The 17925-nt window shown below is 41.0% G+C and overlaps 1 protein-coding gene across 1 annotated transcript; it reads right to left on the bottom strand.

The window, feature by feature from the left end:
* Positions 1-759: 759 nt before the first annotated feature.
* On the bottom strand, positions 760-16222 carry ipo7 (importin 7). The gene is made up of 25 exons (XM_079339241.1): positions 15991-16222; positions 14103-14184; positions 10312-10465; positions 10056-10214; positions 9806-9962; positions 9286-9375; positions 9076-9170; positions 8899-8983; positions 8686-8820; positions 8352-8451; positions 8175-8251; positions 7912-8028; positions 7524-7613; positions 7246-7411; positions 6993-7153; positions 5170-5298; positions 4549-4615; positions 4281-4406; positions 4000-4097; positions 3818-3913; positions 3409-3629; positions 3103-3311; positions 2803-3009; positions 2589-2705; positions 760-1835 (listed from the first exon to the last, which is right to left on the bottom strand). The coding sequence occupies exons 1-25, from the start codon at positions 16072-16074 to the stop codon at positions 1738-1740; spliced, it is 3120 nt and encodes a 1039-aa protein (XP_079195367.1). The 5' UTR covers positions 16075-16222; the 3' UTR covers positions 760-1737.
* Positions 16223-17925: the final 1703 nt, after the last annotated feature.

Raw genomic sequence — 17925 nt, 5'->3', positions numbered from 1 at the left:
GGCCTTCAAAGTGGCTTCAAGATGATATGACACCGAAATATCTGATATCGTGTCAAAGAAAAGAGATTTAGGCACGATTGAAACTCAGAATTAAAACACAGACATTGGAGGCATGTCTTATCTTAAATGACAAACTCAATCATACATCCAAGAGCCTGAAAGAATCTTGCAAATACAATCCTACGATTTTTGCTGACACTGAGAAGCCCCTGTATTAACTACCTGTGAAAATAGACAAGGGCAGTGTTTCAATCAATAAACTCTTTTTCAATGAACATGGCAAAAAGTAGAAGCCTAATAAAAATTATGTAAATAAAATCTGTATCTAAGGTCAAAAGACCATTTTGAATGCACACATCAAAATCAAAATGTGTTTTAACATCACCTGATGTATATTGTGGAAAGTAAGAAAATGTGATGTTTTTTCAAAGCAAACCTCTTGTTTCAGTATGAGAGGAAATGTATCGGTGATACAGATGCAAAGGTTGATAACACTGCAGGATACTGTGAGCCCATTGTACTGTGGAGTGCCGTCTGTCTACAAGCAAACAGAAGTATTTTAGCTTCGAACCAGATTTGTTTTAAGGTAGCTTACAGTCATGTAAGAGAATCACAAGTGGAAAACGTGAAGCTTATAGTTCAGTCGTTCCAGAGCAGTGCAGACATTGCATACGTTTCTGGTGGAAGATCAGGGTAAGAAAATCTATTCAGAATGTAGCACAACAGTGCTTGCATAAGAAAACACTCGAGGTCATGAACTCCCTTAGCTTTTTCTTTTTTTTAATGTTGTTGTATATATAGATGGTTCATCCATACACCAACCAAAAGCTTGAGACCTTCACGATAAGTCCAATTGTACATGCTTCAATGATGTATTCAATTGTACTGTCAGTGCTCAAAAACACATGTCCTGTAGCCATACTGAACACCAAGAGCATTCTCTTTTTTCCTGAAATCGATAATGTTTCCGAGTTACCCACTGATCCACTCTGTAACCAGATGCATGACAACCAGCCATTACACGAGTCGCTTGCAAAGTAACAAAGTTACAGCGGTTTTCATTTTAAATAGTCTTCAATTTAAAAAATTTGCAGTCTGATACAGAAGGCTAGGAGACCTGAACAATATGAAAGTGCTAGTCATTAATTTACAGAGATCAGGCATCACATAGTGCTATGAAGTATCCAATATGCTACATATGAATACAGCTGTTAACACCTTACAAATGCCTCTGGTTGTTTTTCAAGGCTACTTGAAAAATCAATAACCTTGGCTTGTATGTACATAAACATGAGTGTTTGTTTATGCAGAAAATAATGTAGATATCACCACTACCAGAGGTATAATCATATTTCGGCCATTAGGCCACAAAAGTGATAATGAAATATTAAGTTCCATCATCCATTTCTAAACTGTTAAATCCCCCAATTTTGTTTAAGTGGGAAAAAAAACAAAAGAGTTGCCGTCATGGTATCCCCTCCACACTGGGCTCCGGAAGACAACGTTGTTCAGAGCTTCTTCTCCTGCATCGTGCTCAAGTTCTTGGTTTGTTTTCCCCAGCCATTGGTTGCATTTTGGTATCTTTCCCACATCTTCTGGTGCTTATTTCCCCTTTTGACAGATTGAAGAATGACTGAGAAGAACCAGTTCTGGAACCACTACTTAAGGGAACAACACAAGCTTTTTTTTCACTTCACTACAATCAGTCACAGAGTAATAAAAAGTAGAACGGATGACTCAATTCATTCCTGGAGCAGTGCCTCCAAAGTTGAATGTAGATGGCACCACTGGTGCTGTGAACTTGTACCCGCCGTGTTTCTCGATCATCTTGGATTCTGTAATCAGACGGTAAGGAAGAGAGCTTAAAAATCACATTTAAACTAAAGGTCCCATTATTATGTCAGTGTGGAAGTCCAAATCAGAGGTTTTCATTCGAGGGGTTGCCTTATATTATACTATCGTTGAGGGAAAAAACATCTTTAATTTAAAACAAAACAGTGTAACAATGTGTTTTGGTATAGAACTGAAAATTAGAAAAGAGTACAGATTCTGTGGTATACGTTCACAATACTTTACTTTTGAAAGCATTTATCTCTTGAGCTGAGCTAAAAAGCTAGTTTACAAGATGTCAAGACCACACGACCTGGAAGAGCTTCAAGTGCTACCCCAGTGTGATGAGAACTATTTGTAGTATTTCATGACTGTCAGACAAATACACATTAAGAGCACTGGGGAGCAAGAGGCAACTTATTGTCCTTCATTGTGGAAACTGGTTCATAGTCAGCCCCTGATCCAAAAGGTAAACAATTCCCAGCCCCAAGAATCATTAAGTACCATGCAAAAAGGATACTCCAACAAAAAACTCAGTAAGACCTATAGTCATTACTTCAAAGCATGCTTATTGTTATTGCTGCCCTGTAGTGTAGAGCAATGAGTAGTTTCTATTGGAAGTGAATCGAAGCAAGTGGCAATAACAAAGAGATGTCGCATGTAGAAAAAAAAAAAAGCTTTATTTCTTTATTGTTAGTCTGAAGATCAGCATCAGCGTTTAAATGGAATATTGTGGTTCTTTCTCAGCAGGAGCTCACCATGTGCTGCCCGTCTCTGGTCTGCAAGTGTGCCTATGTCCTGAAGATGTTTGCCCTGATCCTCATCGAGGGCCTGTGTTAGCGCCTGATACCAAGCTGGATCACGGGTCTGGATATCTGCGTCATAGTGAAGCCACGTCAGTGATTGACATAAAACACGCACACACTTGTTTTACCAAATGATGTCATCTTGTCATGAACGGAGTGGTCTTACTCTGTAGTATGGCTTTGAAGATTTGATACTCGTCCACAAAGTTGTCTTCATCATCTACAGATGTAGTGTATCCCTCAAGAGCCGTCTCTTCAGCGTCATCTTCCTCCCAGTCTTCGTCGTCCCCGTCCTCTCCTGCCTGCTTTGCCAGCATCTCCAGGTACTCCTGCCCCTCTTCATCAATGTCATCCTCGTCACTGCCGAGCTCAGCTACAGTCACGCAGAGGACGGGAATATCCGTCAGCCCCACTTCAGTCATACTTGATGTAATGCCAAAGTGAGCACATTAAACGCAGGACTTACCATTGTCGTCCTCTTCTTCCCCGTCTTCATCGTCATCATCTTCATCATTGTCGTGCTCTGCTCGACAGGCGTATGCCCTCTTGAGACCATTAAACAGTAGGATGGCTGCTGGGAGAAGCTGACCAGCCACCTGGTTGACTGCCTGAGGCCTGTGCTCAAGGTCAATGAGGGCGCAAAGTCCCAGAATGCACATCTTCCTGTCATGGAGGCTGAGCGGATCAAAGAACGGGTATAAATACTCGGTTTACGAACACAAGGTTACATAAACTGTGGACATGAAATTCACTGTTGAGATGAACTCTTTACCCGAGGAAGCAGTCGACATCTTTGAGCCACTGGGTTATAAAGTGGTTTGTGATGGGCTCAGTGTTGTTGGGGAAGCGTAGATTCTCCAGAGTGTTGAGGAGGAGAGGGGGGCTGTAGTAAAGGGCTGCGATGGCCACCTGTAAGCACATGGTCCTCAGCTCACTGGTTTTCACCTCCCGTGTCAAACGCTCCAGTGCAGCAGCCACGAACAACGGCACAACCTGCAACAAAGGCAAAATCAGCCTCAATAAAGCAAAACTTTACATTTGAGTATTTATTTGGACTAAGGTGATTCTAATTTTCAGGAATGTATTCATCCTGTAGATGTTTTTTTTTTTTTGCTTGAAGTCTACCTCGACTGCATTTCTGAAGCTAACCTGAATGAGATAACCTTTTTAAAATGACTCACCTGGTCGATCCCTCGACCTTTGCACTGCAGAATGATCACCTCCAGCAGTTTGGCTGCATGGCACTCTGGGTCTTCACCCGGATCTCCTGTCAGGACCTGAGTGAAGAGTCACAGCCAGGTCAGCCTCAAAAGCTCTACACAAACATTCCTGGTCATGTGTTATTCAGCTGCAGCTTTTTTACCTTCTTGCACATGCTATAGATGATCTCCAGGTATTTGGTGTCAGATAGCAGGGTATCTGTGTCAACTGTCACATAGTTGTGAAGCAGAGGCATCATATCTAAAAGAGAAACGCATGTCCTGTAAAATTCAGCTTTCCGAGGAGTTAAAAATGCTCGCACTCTGGTGTTGGCTGATAAAGAATCTATCAGCTACTCGTATCTTAGTTTCCTTATCAGACTGAAATCTTAACCAACTAAGAGTTCTTCCATGAGCTCAAGCACTTCGTCCTAACTGAAAATACCTGTGAAGTAGTCAAATCCATCCTGTTGGAAGACTTCGTACACCAGTGGAAGGAGCTGCCACATCTGTGGTGACACCTGCTGGCAGGTCAGGCTATGAGCCAAGGACAGGATCTCCTCATAGAATTCTGGAAACATCAAAAAGTGAGTCACTGGAGGCTAACATAGTTTGTTTGACGTCAACAAGCCAGGTCTTAAGACTGGAAGACAGAGTATTAAAGCAACATGCAGGTGGAATGTGGAGGCACCGGAAGGACCAGTCCTGCATACCCAGTACGTGTTGCTGCAGCACGGTGCCGATCACCTGCAGACAGATGCCCTCCAGCTGCTGTGTGATCTGAAATGACATAAAACATTAAGCAAATTAGAAATGTCTGGACTGTGAACTGATCACTCATGTATCCTTGTTAAATCAGAGACCAGTGTATGTAGCTACACAACGCATGACGACCTGAAGCACTTAGCTGTTATGCAATCAAAAAAAAAAATCCTTAGTGTAAAACAACACTTGGTCAAAACATTTTTTTTGGCCTTTTGGCTTCCATCACAAGCAGTCCTGTGTTCTGTGCAGGCACGGTGGCAGCCAGCCCCAGCACTATTTCTAGCGTCTGCCTCAGCCTCTGAGTCATTTTGAACATGGTGAGAACAGAACGTGTTCCCAGGAGTTGGTGGGTGGCTAAAGTGTGTTGGCAGGAAGGCTACAGCAGACTGGAGCTGCTTCTGCAGATGAAGTGGCTCCGAGATGAGTGATAAGCCAGGAGAGTGAGAGTGAGAGTGTGTGTGTGTGTGTGTGTGTGTGTGTGTGTGTGTGTGTGTGTGTGTGTGTGTGTGTGTGTGTGTGCGTGTGCGTGTGTGCGTGTGCGTAGCATGCTTAGTGGCTATGCTGCTCACCTCTTTGTGGTCCTCCACCACACTTAGCAATGTGTCAATGGTGTTGAGGATGCCCATAGCCGTCACAGCCTTGTCATCGCCTCCCTCCTCATCCGGCCCCGTCTGAATCACCTGGTTGAACGTCATCGCCTGTCAAAGATCCAACACAGCGACCATTATGATCATTTCAGTTTGATTGTGTATCAGTTTGCCAGTTCAACTAGTTTTTTTTTCTTCTTTTCTTCTTTCCTTAAATAACTGCACACAAGAGAAAAAAATCTCCCTTCCTTTAATGGGGTCTTTCTGAGAACGTCCTCTTTGAACAATGCAGTATGACAGTGACATCACCATCTAGTGAGCATGCTGAAGAATTAACTTTAATCTCAGTGCAGTCACGTGGCAAAAGAATGGAAAACTCTGGTACATATGGGTTGGGTTGCTGGGCTTCTGATGGAAAGACGAGATTTGAATGTGTTGGCTTTTTAGAAAGACAATCCTCATGACATAACTTTGGTTGCAAGTGGTTTTAGTTGTCAGGCACATGTTTTTGGGAAAAGTAAGACCAACACTTTTATGGATGCTCTGTTCATCCTTTGCCTCAGCTGACAATACTCCATTCAAGAAACAACCCGTGTTGGCATGACAATATTCAAATGTAACTTCTTGGTCTCTCTCCCGTTCAAAGCTCTCTTTATTCACAGAGTGTTTATCTGGCCACCAGTGTGATGTTTAAGAGGATGTTATGACAATGATGTCATCCACATGCATAGATTTAGGTAGCCTACCGCGAAACCGCTTTTTGCACGGCCTATTTAAAAAAAACACGGCCTTGAAATGATAGCACGGCTTGACCTAGGCCGTGCAAATATCTACATTTAATAGACGTGCTTACTACACAGGTTTCTATACGGTGCGCTAAATATCTGATTAGGCTACATTCTAATTCTGGCAAAGAATATGTTTGCCGAATACCGGTACTGAAAAGCTTAAACCCGATCCCGTTAACGTATCTACAGCCACCTGTGCCCTATTTGGTAGACGGCGTGTCAGCCGGATGACGATAGCCGCTAAGTAAATAGCGTCATATGATAGCAGCTGACAGCTAACCGCTAACTAATAAATTCAACAAAGGAGAAAAACGCTACATAAACAAAACCAACGCTGGAAACATCCAGCAGTTCATCCACTTTGTCATTGGCATGTGACTGTTTATTACAAGAACTCAATCAAGCTTTGTTTCAGAGAAGGCTGTGTGCGGCGAGGACAAATACACACATAAACAATCAGCTGTGTATTACAGTCAATAGTTTAAACACGGCGGAGTTTTGTTTACCAACATAACACAGGAAGTGACGATTCTTTCAACCAATCAACGGACTGCAGGGTTTAGCTCCAGATGATTGACATATCAAGGTCTAGGGATCTATTATTACTGGATGACACATTATGAATTTATTTGTTTGTTGTTTGTTTTTTAAAGAAAGTGCAGATAGAAGCAGTGGGCCAACAAAGGGGTTAGACAACATGAACCAAGTGAGTTGCAGTCAAATGATGAAGGGGTGTGTCAGGGCAGGGGCTGTACAGTAAATCAACATTATGAAGCTTGGGAAAACTAAAATGTGAAAACTAAAACGTGTAACAATGCATCTTATTGAACAGTATGCACCATTTAGAGACTTATTCAGTTTTCTTCAAAACTAGTGTGTTAGGGAGCACATAACCGCCGCGCCGCCGTGAGTGACACTGAAAAAAATTTGCACCCCCTGTATATTTTTTTGCACCCCGTTTTCCCATTTCTGCCTAAATCACTGTCCACATGGAGCCTCTTTACTGTTGCCACTCACCAGGTGCTGTGTCATCTCTACTGCAATCGGAGTGACCTCCTCACTGTATTCACAGATCATCTTCTGTATGACGTTGGTGAGATCATCATTTTCCGTCTCCCTGACGATGTGCAGGAGCGCCTGCATCACTGGCCGGATGAACGGGGTGATGTATTCTTTGGCTAAAAGGACACATGAAACATGTCAGTCAAACACACGCGCGTTCTTCTTCCAGAACAAATGACACCCATTTGGCCTGACTCTGGTTGCTCACCTTTCTCCTGGTTGCTGATGAGAACCTGCAGGGCGATGGCCGCCTCAACCTTGACTGGCATTTCGTTGTCGTTGATAAGACACAGGCGAGTCAGCTCAAGAGCCGTCTGCAGGTTCTGATCACTTTTAAACTTCACCTCACAGAAGTAATGCAGCACCCAGCAGGCCTGGAAAACAATGCAACAGTACATAATCGATTAAAGGAAATGTTATGAGTTCTGGGACACCATGCATGCATTTGATCACTCAGAATCAGTCAGTGAGGAAATGATCCCTTACCCTGGCTCTCATGTAGCCCAGTTCACTGCGGAACAGGGGGAAGACGTGATTCTGCAGCATGAACTCCATCTGGTCCTTGTATATTTTTTTCTGCAAAGACACAAAATTAACAATCAATCTTTGAGACAAGAAAGCCGATGTTTAGGATAACTGATGACTGTAGACAGTATTTGGCACACAACAATGAAAGCATGCACAAATTTCAAATTTTGACAGCTTATGAGAGCGACCACATTGACAACATGGTAGGAAGAAGAAATGTTTTTTTAGGTGCATCTTGATAGAATTCAAAAACTTTGGCACAGAATTATTTATATTTTAATCTTTGTGTAGAAAATGGGACTTTTAAAAGAAGTACTTAAAAACAGGCCGACGTGCGGATGTTTACCTTCAGCAGGATTTCAGCCAGAGAGCCAATCATGTGGAGAGCACCGTCCTTTTTCCTGGGGTCAGAGGCAGGATCAGTGAGAATCTGGTAGCAGAAGCCCATAGTCTTTTGCAGAACCTAAGTGTGAGGGGAAAAAAAACATGAGGTTAGTCTTTAAAGCTCAGCAAGAGAGAGAGAGGGAAAAAGGGAAATAATAGCAGTTCCTGTTAAATGTGAACTTATTCGTATATGAACAAAACATTTTAAAAATACATTAAACTAACTTCTTTTCTCTTGTTGCAGGCGGTGAAGAGAAGTGTCTGAGCTGCTGTTGTTGGAGAGATGAAGTCCTCAAATACATCTAAAGAGGGACAGCAGAGATCAGATGGATGGTTAGTCATCACCGTTGTGCAGTACAGGATCTCTTTTGGATCACAGGAAAAACCACTGCGAGCGCTCACCAAACTTCATGCGGATGTACTCGTATGGATCTTCCTGCCAAAGTTCCTCATCGCTGTCTGTGTAACACATGAGGGGGAAAACCACATCCTGAATGATGCCCTGAAAACAAAACAAGAGTGCAATTAACAACAAGCAACACAGGAACATTAAGTCAGCTCTTATGTTGTCAACCTGAAAGTCTTCTCTAGATCAATTATGAGATCAGGCAGAAGCTTCACACTTGCACCAGTTACAAAGAAAAATGCAGCTTCAACATATTTTTACTTTCTAAACATCCTGGATCATCTACAGTGATGTGAAATGTTACTGTGATATTGAGACATGCATTTATACCTGGATATGTGGTTTGAGGTTCCTCCACGTCAGAGCGTGTGCGATGCCCTGGTTGATGTAGTTGAGTGTCTGTTGGAGTACTCTGGGAGCCACGTATTGCTTCTCCTTGTACTGGTATAAGACTTTGAGAAGTACCTGGACAAAACAAGTACAAAGAGTTTCATATACATGCAACGTGAAGTACAAAGACGCACTTCTTTTTGAAGTTCTTACCTGCTGAGCAGGAACTGCATATTCCTTGAGGAAAAGTTCAGCAAACTCGGTGTACTCTTTGGTTGTGTTTCCTGGACTTCCATACCTGCAAAGACAGTTTTATATGGAGGCTGTTTAGTTGGGCATCTTTTCACCAATCACTTAAGAGGTTCAGGGACCAATTTGTTTTCCTTTTACCTCTCAAACAGCCGAGCCAAGATGTGAAGGGCCCACTTCTTACACTTCCACCATGGCAGCTCTGGCCGCTCATCTTCATCAATCTGCATCGTCTCCTGAAAGCATTCAGGACAAGAAGCAAAGTGAGTTCATGGAAAACTTGAACAACTTAAGAAGGGGAAAAAGTGATTTGCTTTACAAGAACAGGATTAATGGATTTCATCTCCTTACTGGTGGCACATCTCTATCCACTACTGTCTTCAGGATTTCCATCCATTCTGTCAGATTCTGTCTGTTGATGAGTTCCAGGGGAAGGTTGTACTGCGGAGGTGAAACAGGGATGTGATTAGCAAAGGGTAAAAAGAGAGCAGAACATCGAAGACAAAAAGATGATATTTAAATGGCAGCATTAGGCAGTTTATATAGGACACGAATTGGTGCACCAAAATCTTTAACTCTTAGGAGGAACATGAGGGGTGTAACATGGGAAAAGGAATAGAAATAAACATGAGAAGCTTGCAATTATACTTTTGAAGTCGTACATTTAGGATGAAAATGTTGTGAAAGTGTAGAAAAGAAGATAAAAACCACAGTTTGCATTTTATATTTATATATATATATATATATATATATATATATATATATATAAACATAAATACACACACACACACCTTACTTCAGATCTCCCCCCACCACCAAAAAAAGCAATACATTAACACTTAAAAGAAGCTCCTTGGGCCTTTAAGCTTACCTGGAAGAGGGCGTAGAGGATTTTGAAGATCTGTTTCTGAATGAGGACAGAGTCACTGGAGTGGTCAGGGAGCAACTGGATGAATCGTTCTTTCAGCATGGGCATGAAGATGTGCATGGCAGCCACCAGAGGCTGACGCTCTTCTGGTTTCTTGTATCTGTTTCACACGCATACATCATTTAAATGAACATTTTAAGGTCCTTCACGAAAAACACAATCAAAAAATAATAATAAAAGAAGTGAGGCTTACTCGTAGTTTTTGACAAGCTGGTAAAGACAGAGCAAGATGCCCAGCCACCCTGCACTGTTGTCTGACTGCAGGTAGAAGCCGATCTTGTCCACGATGGCTGTCCACTTGCCAGGGTAGTCATGCTTGATCATGTGGTGGATACATGTCGTCAACTGAACCCTGTGATGTTCAAACGCACAGTTATAGATCGGCTAATTTAGAAACCACAAGTGACTAGAATGAAGACATCTCCGCAGCCAGCAGAATGTGTGATTACCTGATGCGCTCCGGGGAGTGGATGATGGCCTCCACTATGTTATCTCGAATAAACTGCCTGTCCTCCTCAGGGATGTTATTGACAGGAGTCTCTGTGCCTGAAGCGTCTCCATCACTCCAGTGCTGGGTTATCATGTTCTTCAGGTAAATCACACCTAGACAGAGAGATGACCAGGTGAGAACTTGTTGGTCACTGTTTTTCTACCTCATTAAACCAACCAGTGGTCTGTGTGTGTAGACTGATCACGTGTTGAAGGAAAGTAACTAGCTGGTAGAGGAAGTCGCTCCTTGGCGTTTGCTTCGTTATTTACACAAACATTAAGAGTTTTGTTGCCGACTTGGTTGAAGGATTTTAAAGTGTAAATGTAAGAACTAATATTTTAAAAAATGGAACTCGTCATTTGAGTTTCATTTTATTGCCGTGTATTATCTGCATTATTCTTACACTGAACATAAGAAATGTTCAGCTCTGCATCTGTCACACATTTTATTTACAGATAAGGTTAACTTTCAAATGTGCATCATATTCATGTGACTATGTTTATACAAATAAGACAGGATGCAAAACAGTGGTGTTAATGCAGAAGCACATCCAGCCTAAGCTGCAGGAATAAATTCTTCCATCTGATGATCTGTGGTTTTGAATGTTGCACCGGGGCGTCAGCTGGCCTCACATCGACAGTGTGGGGCCCCACTCAGAGTTCTGTGGCTCGTAGGGAGAGTCAGAGAACGGAGGAGTGAGGGCTGGGAGGCAGACGTTAGACTGCTGACACAACCGTCTACACTACAGACGAGGCAATCAAAATCCAGCCTATCAATGCTGACAGAGCATACCCCCCCCTTCCAAATGACCACCAAACACGAAGACCCAACACTGCAAAGCCATTTAAAGCTGACATAAGATTCATAACAAACTTAATTAACATGTCTAGCTTTATGGTTAATAAATTATAACGGGAATAAGCCAATGTAAACTATGATTCCACTCTTACATGAACACCACAGTGTCCTTTTCTACGCGCATTTGTCGACTGAGACATCAAACTATCTCATATCATGACTGAAGGACATGTGACCTGTTGGGTCGGGCCAACAAATGAGCTAAACAAACTCAATCACCTTTTTTCTTAATGATTATTTCTGCATCAAACAAGATCAACCCTTGAACAGGAATTTTCTGTTGTGAAGATGTTTTTCCATTTAAAAAATCTTCAAAAAGGAAAAGCCGAAGTCAAAAACTTCAAAGCAACACAACTGTAGAATTCTTCAATTACTTGACAACCACACAGGAAATGTCCTGTTCCTACTTTGTGTTCAGAGGACATTGCTGCCAATAAAGTTTTGTTGTGTTCTTTTATACAATGACAATAAAAAGTCTCTTTATTGAAAAGTCCACACATACTGAAAATGCTGCAGATACTCAAACTGTGTAAGGACAGCACTTAATAAAATAAAAACCATTTAATAACTGTCAGTAGAGTGATCACAATAGAAGCAGAGCGATCAATTACACATTAAGCGTCTGTGTCCACAAACAGCACTTTTTGTGCCATCAGCACCCACAGCCTCCATCTCAGAGCGCTTCTCAACAGGGCTCATTATTGCTAGGTTATAAAAGTTAACTTCTGCTTGCCCAGGTAATGTCCATCTTTAAGATAACTTTTTATATCAATTCAAAAGAAATGAAGGCGTCATGTTCCAACAGCTGTAGACCTGGAAATGAAACCCTTGAGGAGCCGAGTCAGATACATTTCTCCTACGCAAATGTTGTTGACAACGCTGATATCAGATGTCCCGTCACTTCTTGATTTTTATTGGTGAATAAGGGAGAAGTGACATTGTCGAGTGCTGTGCTGTTCCTAAAGTTGAAACACTTTCAACTGAGAGAGCAGCGACTAAAACAGCTGACACTGTGGACGTTTTAGCAATGAAAACACCAAACTGCATCAGTGTTGTTTTGAAAAAGGAAACAGCCAGCATGACTAACCTTGTAACTCCGAACCTCAAGATAGATAGGAATAAATATTAAGAATTGGACAAACCCAATTGTATGTCAACACAACTAATTCAGGAAAAATTGATGTGTTGGCTTTTTTTCTATCTGGAGGAGCTTTCTCATTCTGCTCTTAACATTGTCGAATTTGTTTTCCACAGCTGGAAAAATAATGTATTGCACAAAAGAACGGCCTGGAAACAGCCTAATCTGTTAGTACAGCACTGAAAAGTGGACACAATGATTCGCGTACGAGCTATGTCAAACAATTTGGATCAAAAATTCAAACATTGATTTTCCCACCACTGACACTCTCCATGCAGAGCAGCATTTGACTAAAGCACAACAAGCTATATTTAAAACAGCTCCACGTGTCCACTGCTCTTCAGCAGAGCACTTTGGCCTCCCAAAAAAAAAAAAAAAAAGTGTGAATCATGTACCTTCACCAAATTGTCTTTTTTTAACTATTATATAAGTGACCTATTTTACTCGGGGTCATGGAAATATCTCGTCTATTTCTCATATAACACAATCTGACTAAATTGGAGTCAGGTGCAAAAACGCAGAGTGGTAGCGCGTTTCAGGGTGTTCAACATGGTTCCAAATACCAGGAGGGAACACCAGGCATGGACTCCGCTTCTTAAGTTGTGTCAAACGAACACCATTAATCAAGTAGGTCTAAGGTAAAAAAAAATATATACAACAGTACCACTTAAAATAACCTGAAAGTGATACAAGGGTTATATTTTCCTACTTAGCTTGAGACTAACATGAATGGAAGCAGTCATTCCTCCTATTAACACATCCCCTCATCAAAATACTTCATATTCTTACTAATATATTTCAGTTGAAGTAAGCGTTATGGATCAAATAAGTGTAGAAAAATGTACAATGGAATAAATTTGGGCAATGTTATTTTCAACATCACATTTCATACCCAACTACTGATTTAAAAATACATTTTTTAAACCAAACAGTTATGCATGGCACTCTATGCATGCAACACTAGACAATATGGGCTGTTGCTGCTGTGGTTGCATGCCAGTTATGCATCACTATCTGTGATGATTAGTTACCCCCCCCCCCCCAAAAATAATCAAACTGCACTTTCATTTGACAAAAAAGGGTCGAAAGCAGGCATCGTTTGATCAGTGCATTTACTTAAGCCACACAAAACAAAAGGGGAATAAAAGGATAATTACATTTCCTCAAAAAGCATTATTTTTGTCTTTTTTGTATGCTCCAGAAGAGAAATCAATGAAAGATATTACTGTGAGTACACAGTGTGAGCATTCATTCCTCTTCTCACACAGTGACTTACATTTTTCATGTCTAAATCCACTCCTGGATTGTTTTGGGGTTTGTTTGGTTTTTGTTTTTTTTGGGTGGGGGGAGGGTAATTCCTTTTCAGTGTGGACAACATTATCATAAACTTGACATCTCACCTAATGATTATGTTTTGGAAATTTATTTGCAAAGCTGTGTATGTAATATTAATACTGCTCTGAACAGGGCACATTCATCCCCTCTAACTGTTCGTGTTACAACCCCATATAAATTAAAGAATCTCTATTTGTATACCACAGCTTTTAAATTCTTTCTACATTATGATCCAATGATACAAAACATTAGACAGTTTAGATATGAGTCGGACTGTAGCCAGGACCATCTTTTTCATTTGAATATGAATTCTCTCAAAACAGACCATTTGAAAGAAACAACATACATCATCAACACACATTCATCCGCCTACTGTTTATTTTCTCTTCTTATTAGTATATGTCAAAGGTTAGACTCACCTGCTTGTCTGACAGGCAAATCCAGCTGATCAGACATGGTAACACGCAGCAGAGTGGACACAAAGTTTACCTGGGTGTGACCCTGTAAATCAGATTTGAAACATCTTAATGTTAACCGCTATATACAGACTTAAACAACAGCTGTAGACTTTGGTTTTCTCACCATTTCATTGGGAGCAGGTTGCATACTTCATAAAATTTAAGTCACTGTTGTACACATTAACTTATGTCACAAACAAGGATGCTAATAGTAATAGGTGGTGATCCAGGAAAGTGATTGTCTTCTTGGCTAATAACTACAATTTAAAGATGATAAATCATTAGATCCATCTATCTGGTATTTGTCCACAGATATATAATAACAGTGGAATACAGAGCGCCAGCACAAACACTATTTAAAGCATTTTGTTATGTTTTTAAAAGGTCATGCAATGTGTTAAAGCAGAAGTTATTTTATTTGAGCACTGTCCATGATCATTACATTCAGATTTTTTTTTATGACTAAGCACAGCACTGTATTTAGAAAGCACTCAAACAGATTTACTCCATCCACCTCCAGTGGACATGCTTTCTTGTTCAATACATAGCTTGATAGCTCTGCCAATGTGTTGCAAAACTCTCCCTCTCCGCTTTCACATTTAAGTGAGCCTTCAGTAGCAATGCATATGTGGGTGTAAAAGTAGTACCCAAGACTCTTCCTGTGCCAATATAAAGATGAAGACAGGATTACTTAATGTGCACAATCAATCTGAACAAATGTGCCATAACTTGATCACTCTAGCTTTAAATGCAAATAATAACAGTACGCCTTTATTTTAGATAATTACCCTTTGTAGTAAGAATAAACTAGTATTAATAGTATATTAGGAAGACAAATAACATGAGTTACATTTCTGTAGTTTGACAGTTCAATGACAAATATTGTCATCAAAATAAATAAAAAAACATTTTAAGAAAATCAGGATAGTCTTTAGATTACATTTATTTCTAAGGGTTGGATCCTCTCTGGCGAAAACAAAAAAATACCGGTGACACTAAAGGTCTGGTTATTAGGGACATCATTAAAAGTCAGATGTAAAAACAAAACAAGCAGGTGAGGCTTGACAACAACTATTTCCTGGAGCTAACAGTCCGCCTGCTGCTTCTCATCCAGGACAGTACTGCTAGCTCACATGGCACTCTGCTAATGTAAAACTCAATCCATTTAAACCTCAACAAAACAGCTGGGAAGCGTCAGCTTAGACGTCAAGCTCGAGTACGGTGAACATCCATGTGACGATAACTATTATAAATGTAAGTTTTTTTTCCTCCGTCGTTGAAGAAAGTCATCACTTCGGGGCTTGTCACAGTGACACGTGAGCAGCAGCTTCATCCAACAAGCCGCTAGGTTAGCCTGCTAATGTTAGCAACGCGGCTAGCCATCAGTGTCCTGCTGTTAAAAAACGCCAACTAACACAGTCTCCACATCCACTAACATTTACTTACCATTAAAAACCCAAGTTAAACTATTCTTTAGTCATGTCAGCTACGAGGATAGTCTATACTAAACAGAAACGGTGTGTGACGTGCTTACAATTATCCCCTCAGCGAGGCAGTAAACGGGTTAGCTAACATTTAGCATAAACGACACAGCTGGCTCGAGACGAAGCTAACGTATATGCTGGTGACTGGCACGCGACCGTCGACGACATAAAAAAGCAGCCGTTAAATTAATGAAAGTAGGTCGACACGCGTTGTCGGAGTGAGAAACAGTGGCAGTGTTTAGCTCTTAATGTGTTAGGGTAACAGCGGCAGAGCTCAGTCTGCGTGATCGCACCATCTTGATGTTATGAACGACCGAGGCCCGATCCGGGACCGCGCCACAAACCTCCTTCACATCAACTTTTACCTCGTTCAGCTGTCTCTCAGCGGCCTCCCGCAGATTGGGGTCCATCGTGCCCCGAAGGGCCTCGACCAAAGCCTCTGGATCCATTACGAAAACTCTGTTTACGGCTCGGATTTGTTTTATTTCAGAGGTGTATCAGTTCCCAGTCACTGCGCACATGGACGCACAGCTCTCCGGTTACCCGGCGCGAAAGGAAGCAGCGAATGAAGTACCCGGATAGATCAGCGCCAAATTTGTGCAACACCAACTTCCGGCGGAGACCGAAAAGCAATGGGAGTTGTAGTCTCAAACTTTAGCACCATCCATTATGCCACATTTATTGATTACAGCAGCTCAAAAAAACAAAACAGGAAAACATAAACAGCATTAATAGCAGAAAAGTAGAAAAAAAACAGGGAATATAAACAACATCAATCGCAAAAAAAGTTTGAAAAAAAATCAAACAGCTATGAGTAAGTTTACATAAATTAAATAAAGGGAGAACAATACAATAGAATTAAATAATACTTGGCAGTAACACTATGTACACGTTCACTCGTGGAAAGACAGATCCGATTAAAAACACAGTGTGCAGCATTAATGATATTGATGATTTTTACATATCAGAGTCATCACGAGGCAATGATGTTAAACAGTCTAACTGCTGATGGAATAAAGGACCTGCGGTAGCGCTCAGTCTTGCAGTCTTGTATTTTTTTATGCTTAGTCATATAGGGGGCTTGTTTTGGGTTATTATATGGAAGGGATTCTGCCCCAGGACTTTGAGAAACAAATAAATGCTCTATATGATCCAATAAAAGCTATACACTGGGTATTTCTGTTTCCATATGTAATGCAATACTTTTGTGAAGTTATTATTGTTATTATTGTTACATATTCAGACGGTAAAGAGCTGCACTGTTTACCTTAACAGCCACTGTCTGTATTTCATCTCACTGACTTTCTCTTCATCTGATACTACCAAAAAAACTATCTGAAAAAAATATATGTATAGAATATTTTTTTCCATCTATTGATTGCATGTCATTTTAGCACACAGTAATCCAGCATGTCTGGAGTGTGAAAACATGGAAGAGCTTTGTTTGGAAGACATGCAACAGTCTCCTCTATGGATCACCATCAAAATCACTCACCCCCCATCCTTCACAACCTCCACTGGCTCAACTTCAAACTGCTCATGCTTACCTACAAAGCCTCCTATAACCTGACTCCCCCCTTCCGGAGTTCCAGCACTGGCAGACCTCAGATCTGCCGAGACAGACAGACAGACAGACAGACAGACAGACAGACAGACAGACAGACAGACAGACAGACAGACAGACAGACAGACAGACTTTAAGATTTATGAGGAAGAGACGATTACATTTACTCTTGGGCATGCACCAAAAAAACTCAAAGAAAACCTAAGTGTTGTTTCACTCAAACAGATGACATTATAGTAGATTATCAGAGTTTACTGATGAGAAACTCAGAAAGACATGTAGAGTCAGTGATAACAGCCTGAACATTGAGACAGACGCACCTGGCTGCCCAGAGAGGACAGACTGCAACAACTGTCCACATGGACACGAAGAGACAGAGTCACAATTTCTGACGCACTGCAGGACATATGAACACATTAGATAAGAGTTATTCACTAAAATTACATCTCAAGTCCCAAATTATGAGTTACTCTCCAACCAATATAAAATACAGCCCTTACTGGGTGAACACAGAGTCAGCAGCAGAGATACAGCTAAATATGTCAGACCATTCAGAGCACCTGTCAGGTGTCTGCCTATCACAATGTCTTTGACAACCTTGGAAATGTGCATTTTGAGGCAGAACTTTAGCCATTGAAATTAAACACGCTATCCAGTTTTCCAAGATTGACCATGTCTTAACAAACTTATCTCATTAAAAAAAATAGTTTTTCAAAAACAAGAAGAGAGTTAAAGA

The sequence above is a fragment of the Symphodus melops genome (genome assembly GCF_947650265.1).
Source record: "Symphodus melops genome assembly, chromosome: 3".
NCBI lineage: Eukaryota > Metazoa > Chordata > Actinopteri > Labriformes > Labridae > Symphodus > Symphodus melops.
The sequence above is the reverse complement of the archived record's forward strand: the minus strand, read 5'-3'. Positions and strand labels throughout refer to the sequence as shown.

Coding starts and splice junctions, on each gene's coding strand:
- ipo7 (XM_079339241.1), bottom strand. CDS start 16,074: ATGGATCCAGAGGCTTTGGTCGAGGCCCTTCGGGGCACGATGGACCCC. Junction 14,185..15,990: donor CTGAGAGACAGCTGAACGAG/GTAAAAGTTGAT, acceptor TCTGATTTACAG/GGTCACACCCAGGTAAACTT. Junction 5,299..6,992: donor TAGAGATGACACAGCACCTG/GTGAGTGGCAAC, acceptor GATCTTTGACAG/GCGATGACGTTCAACCAGGT.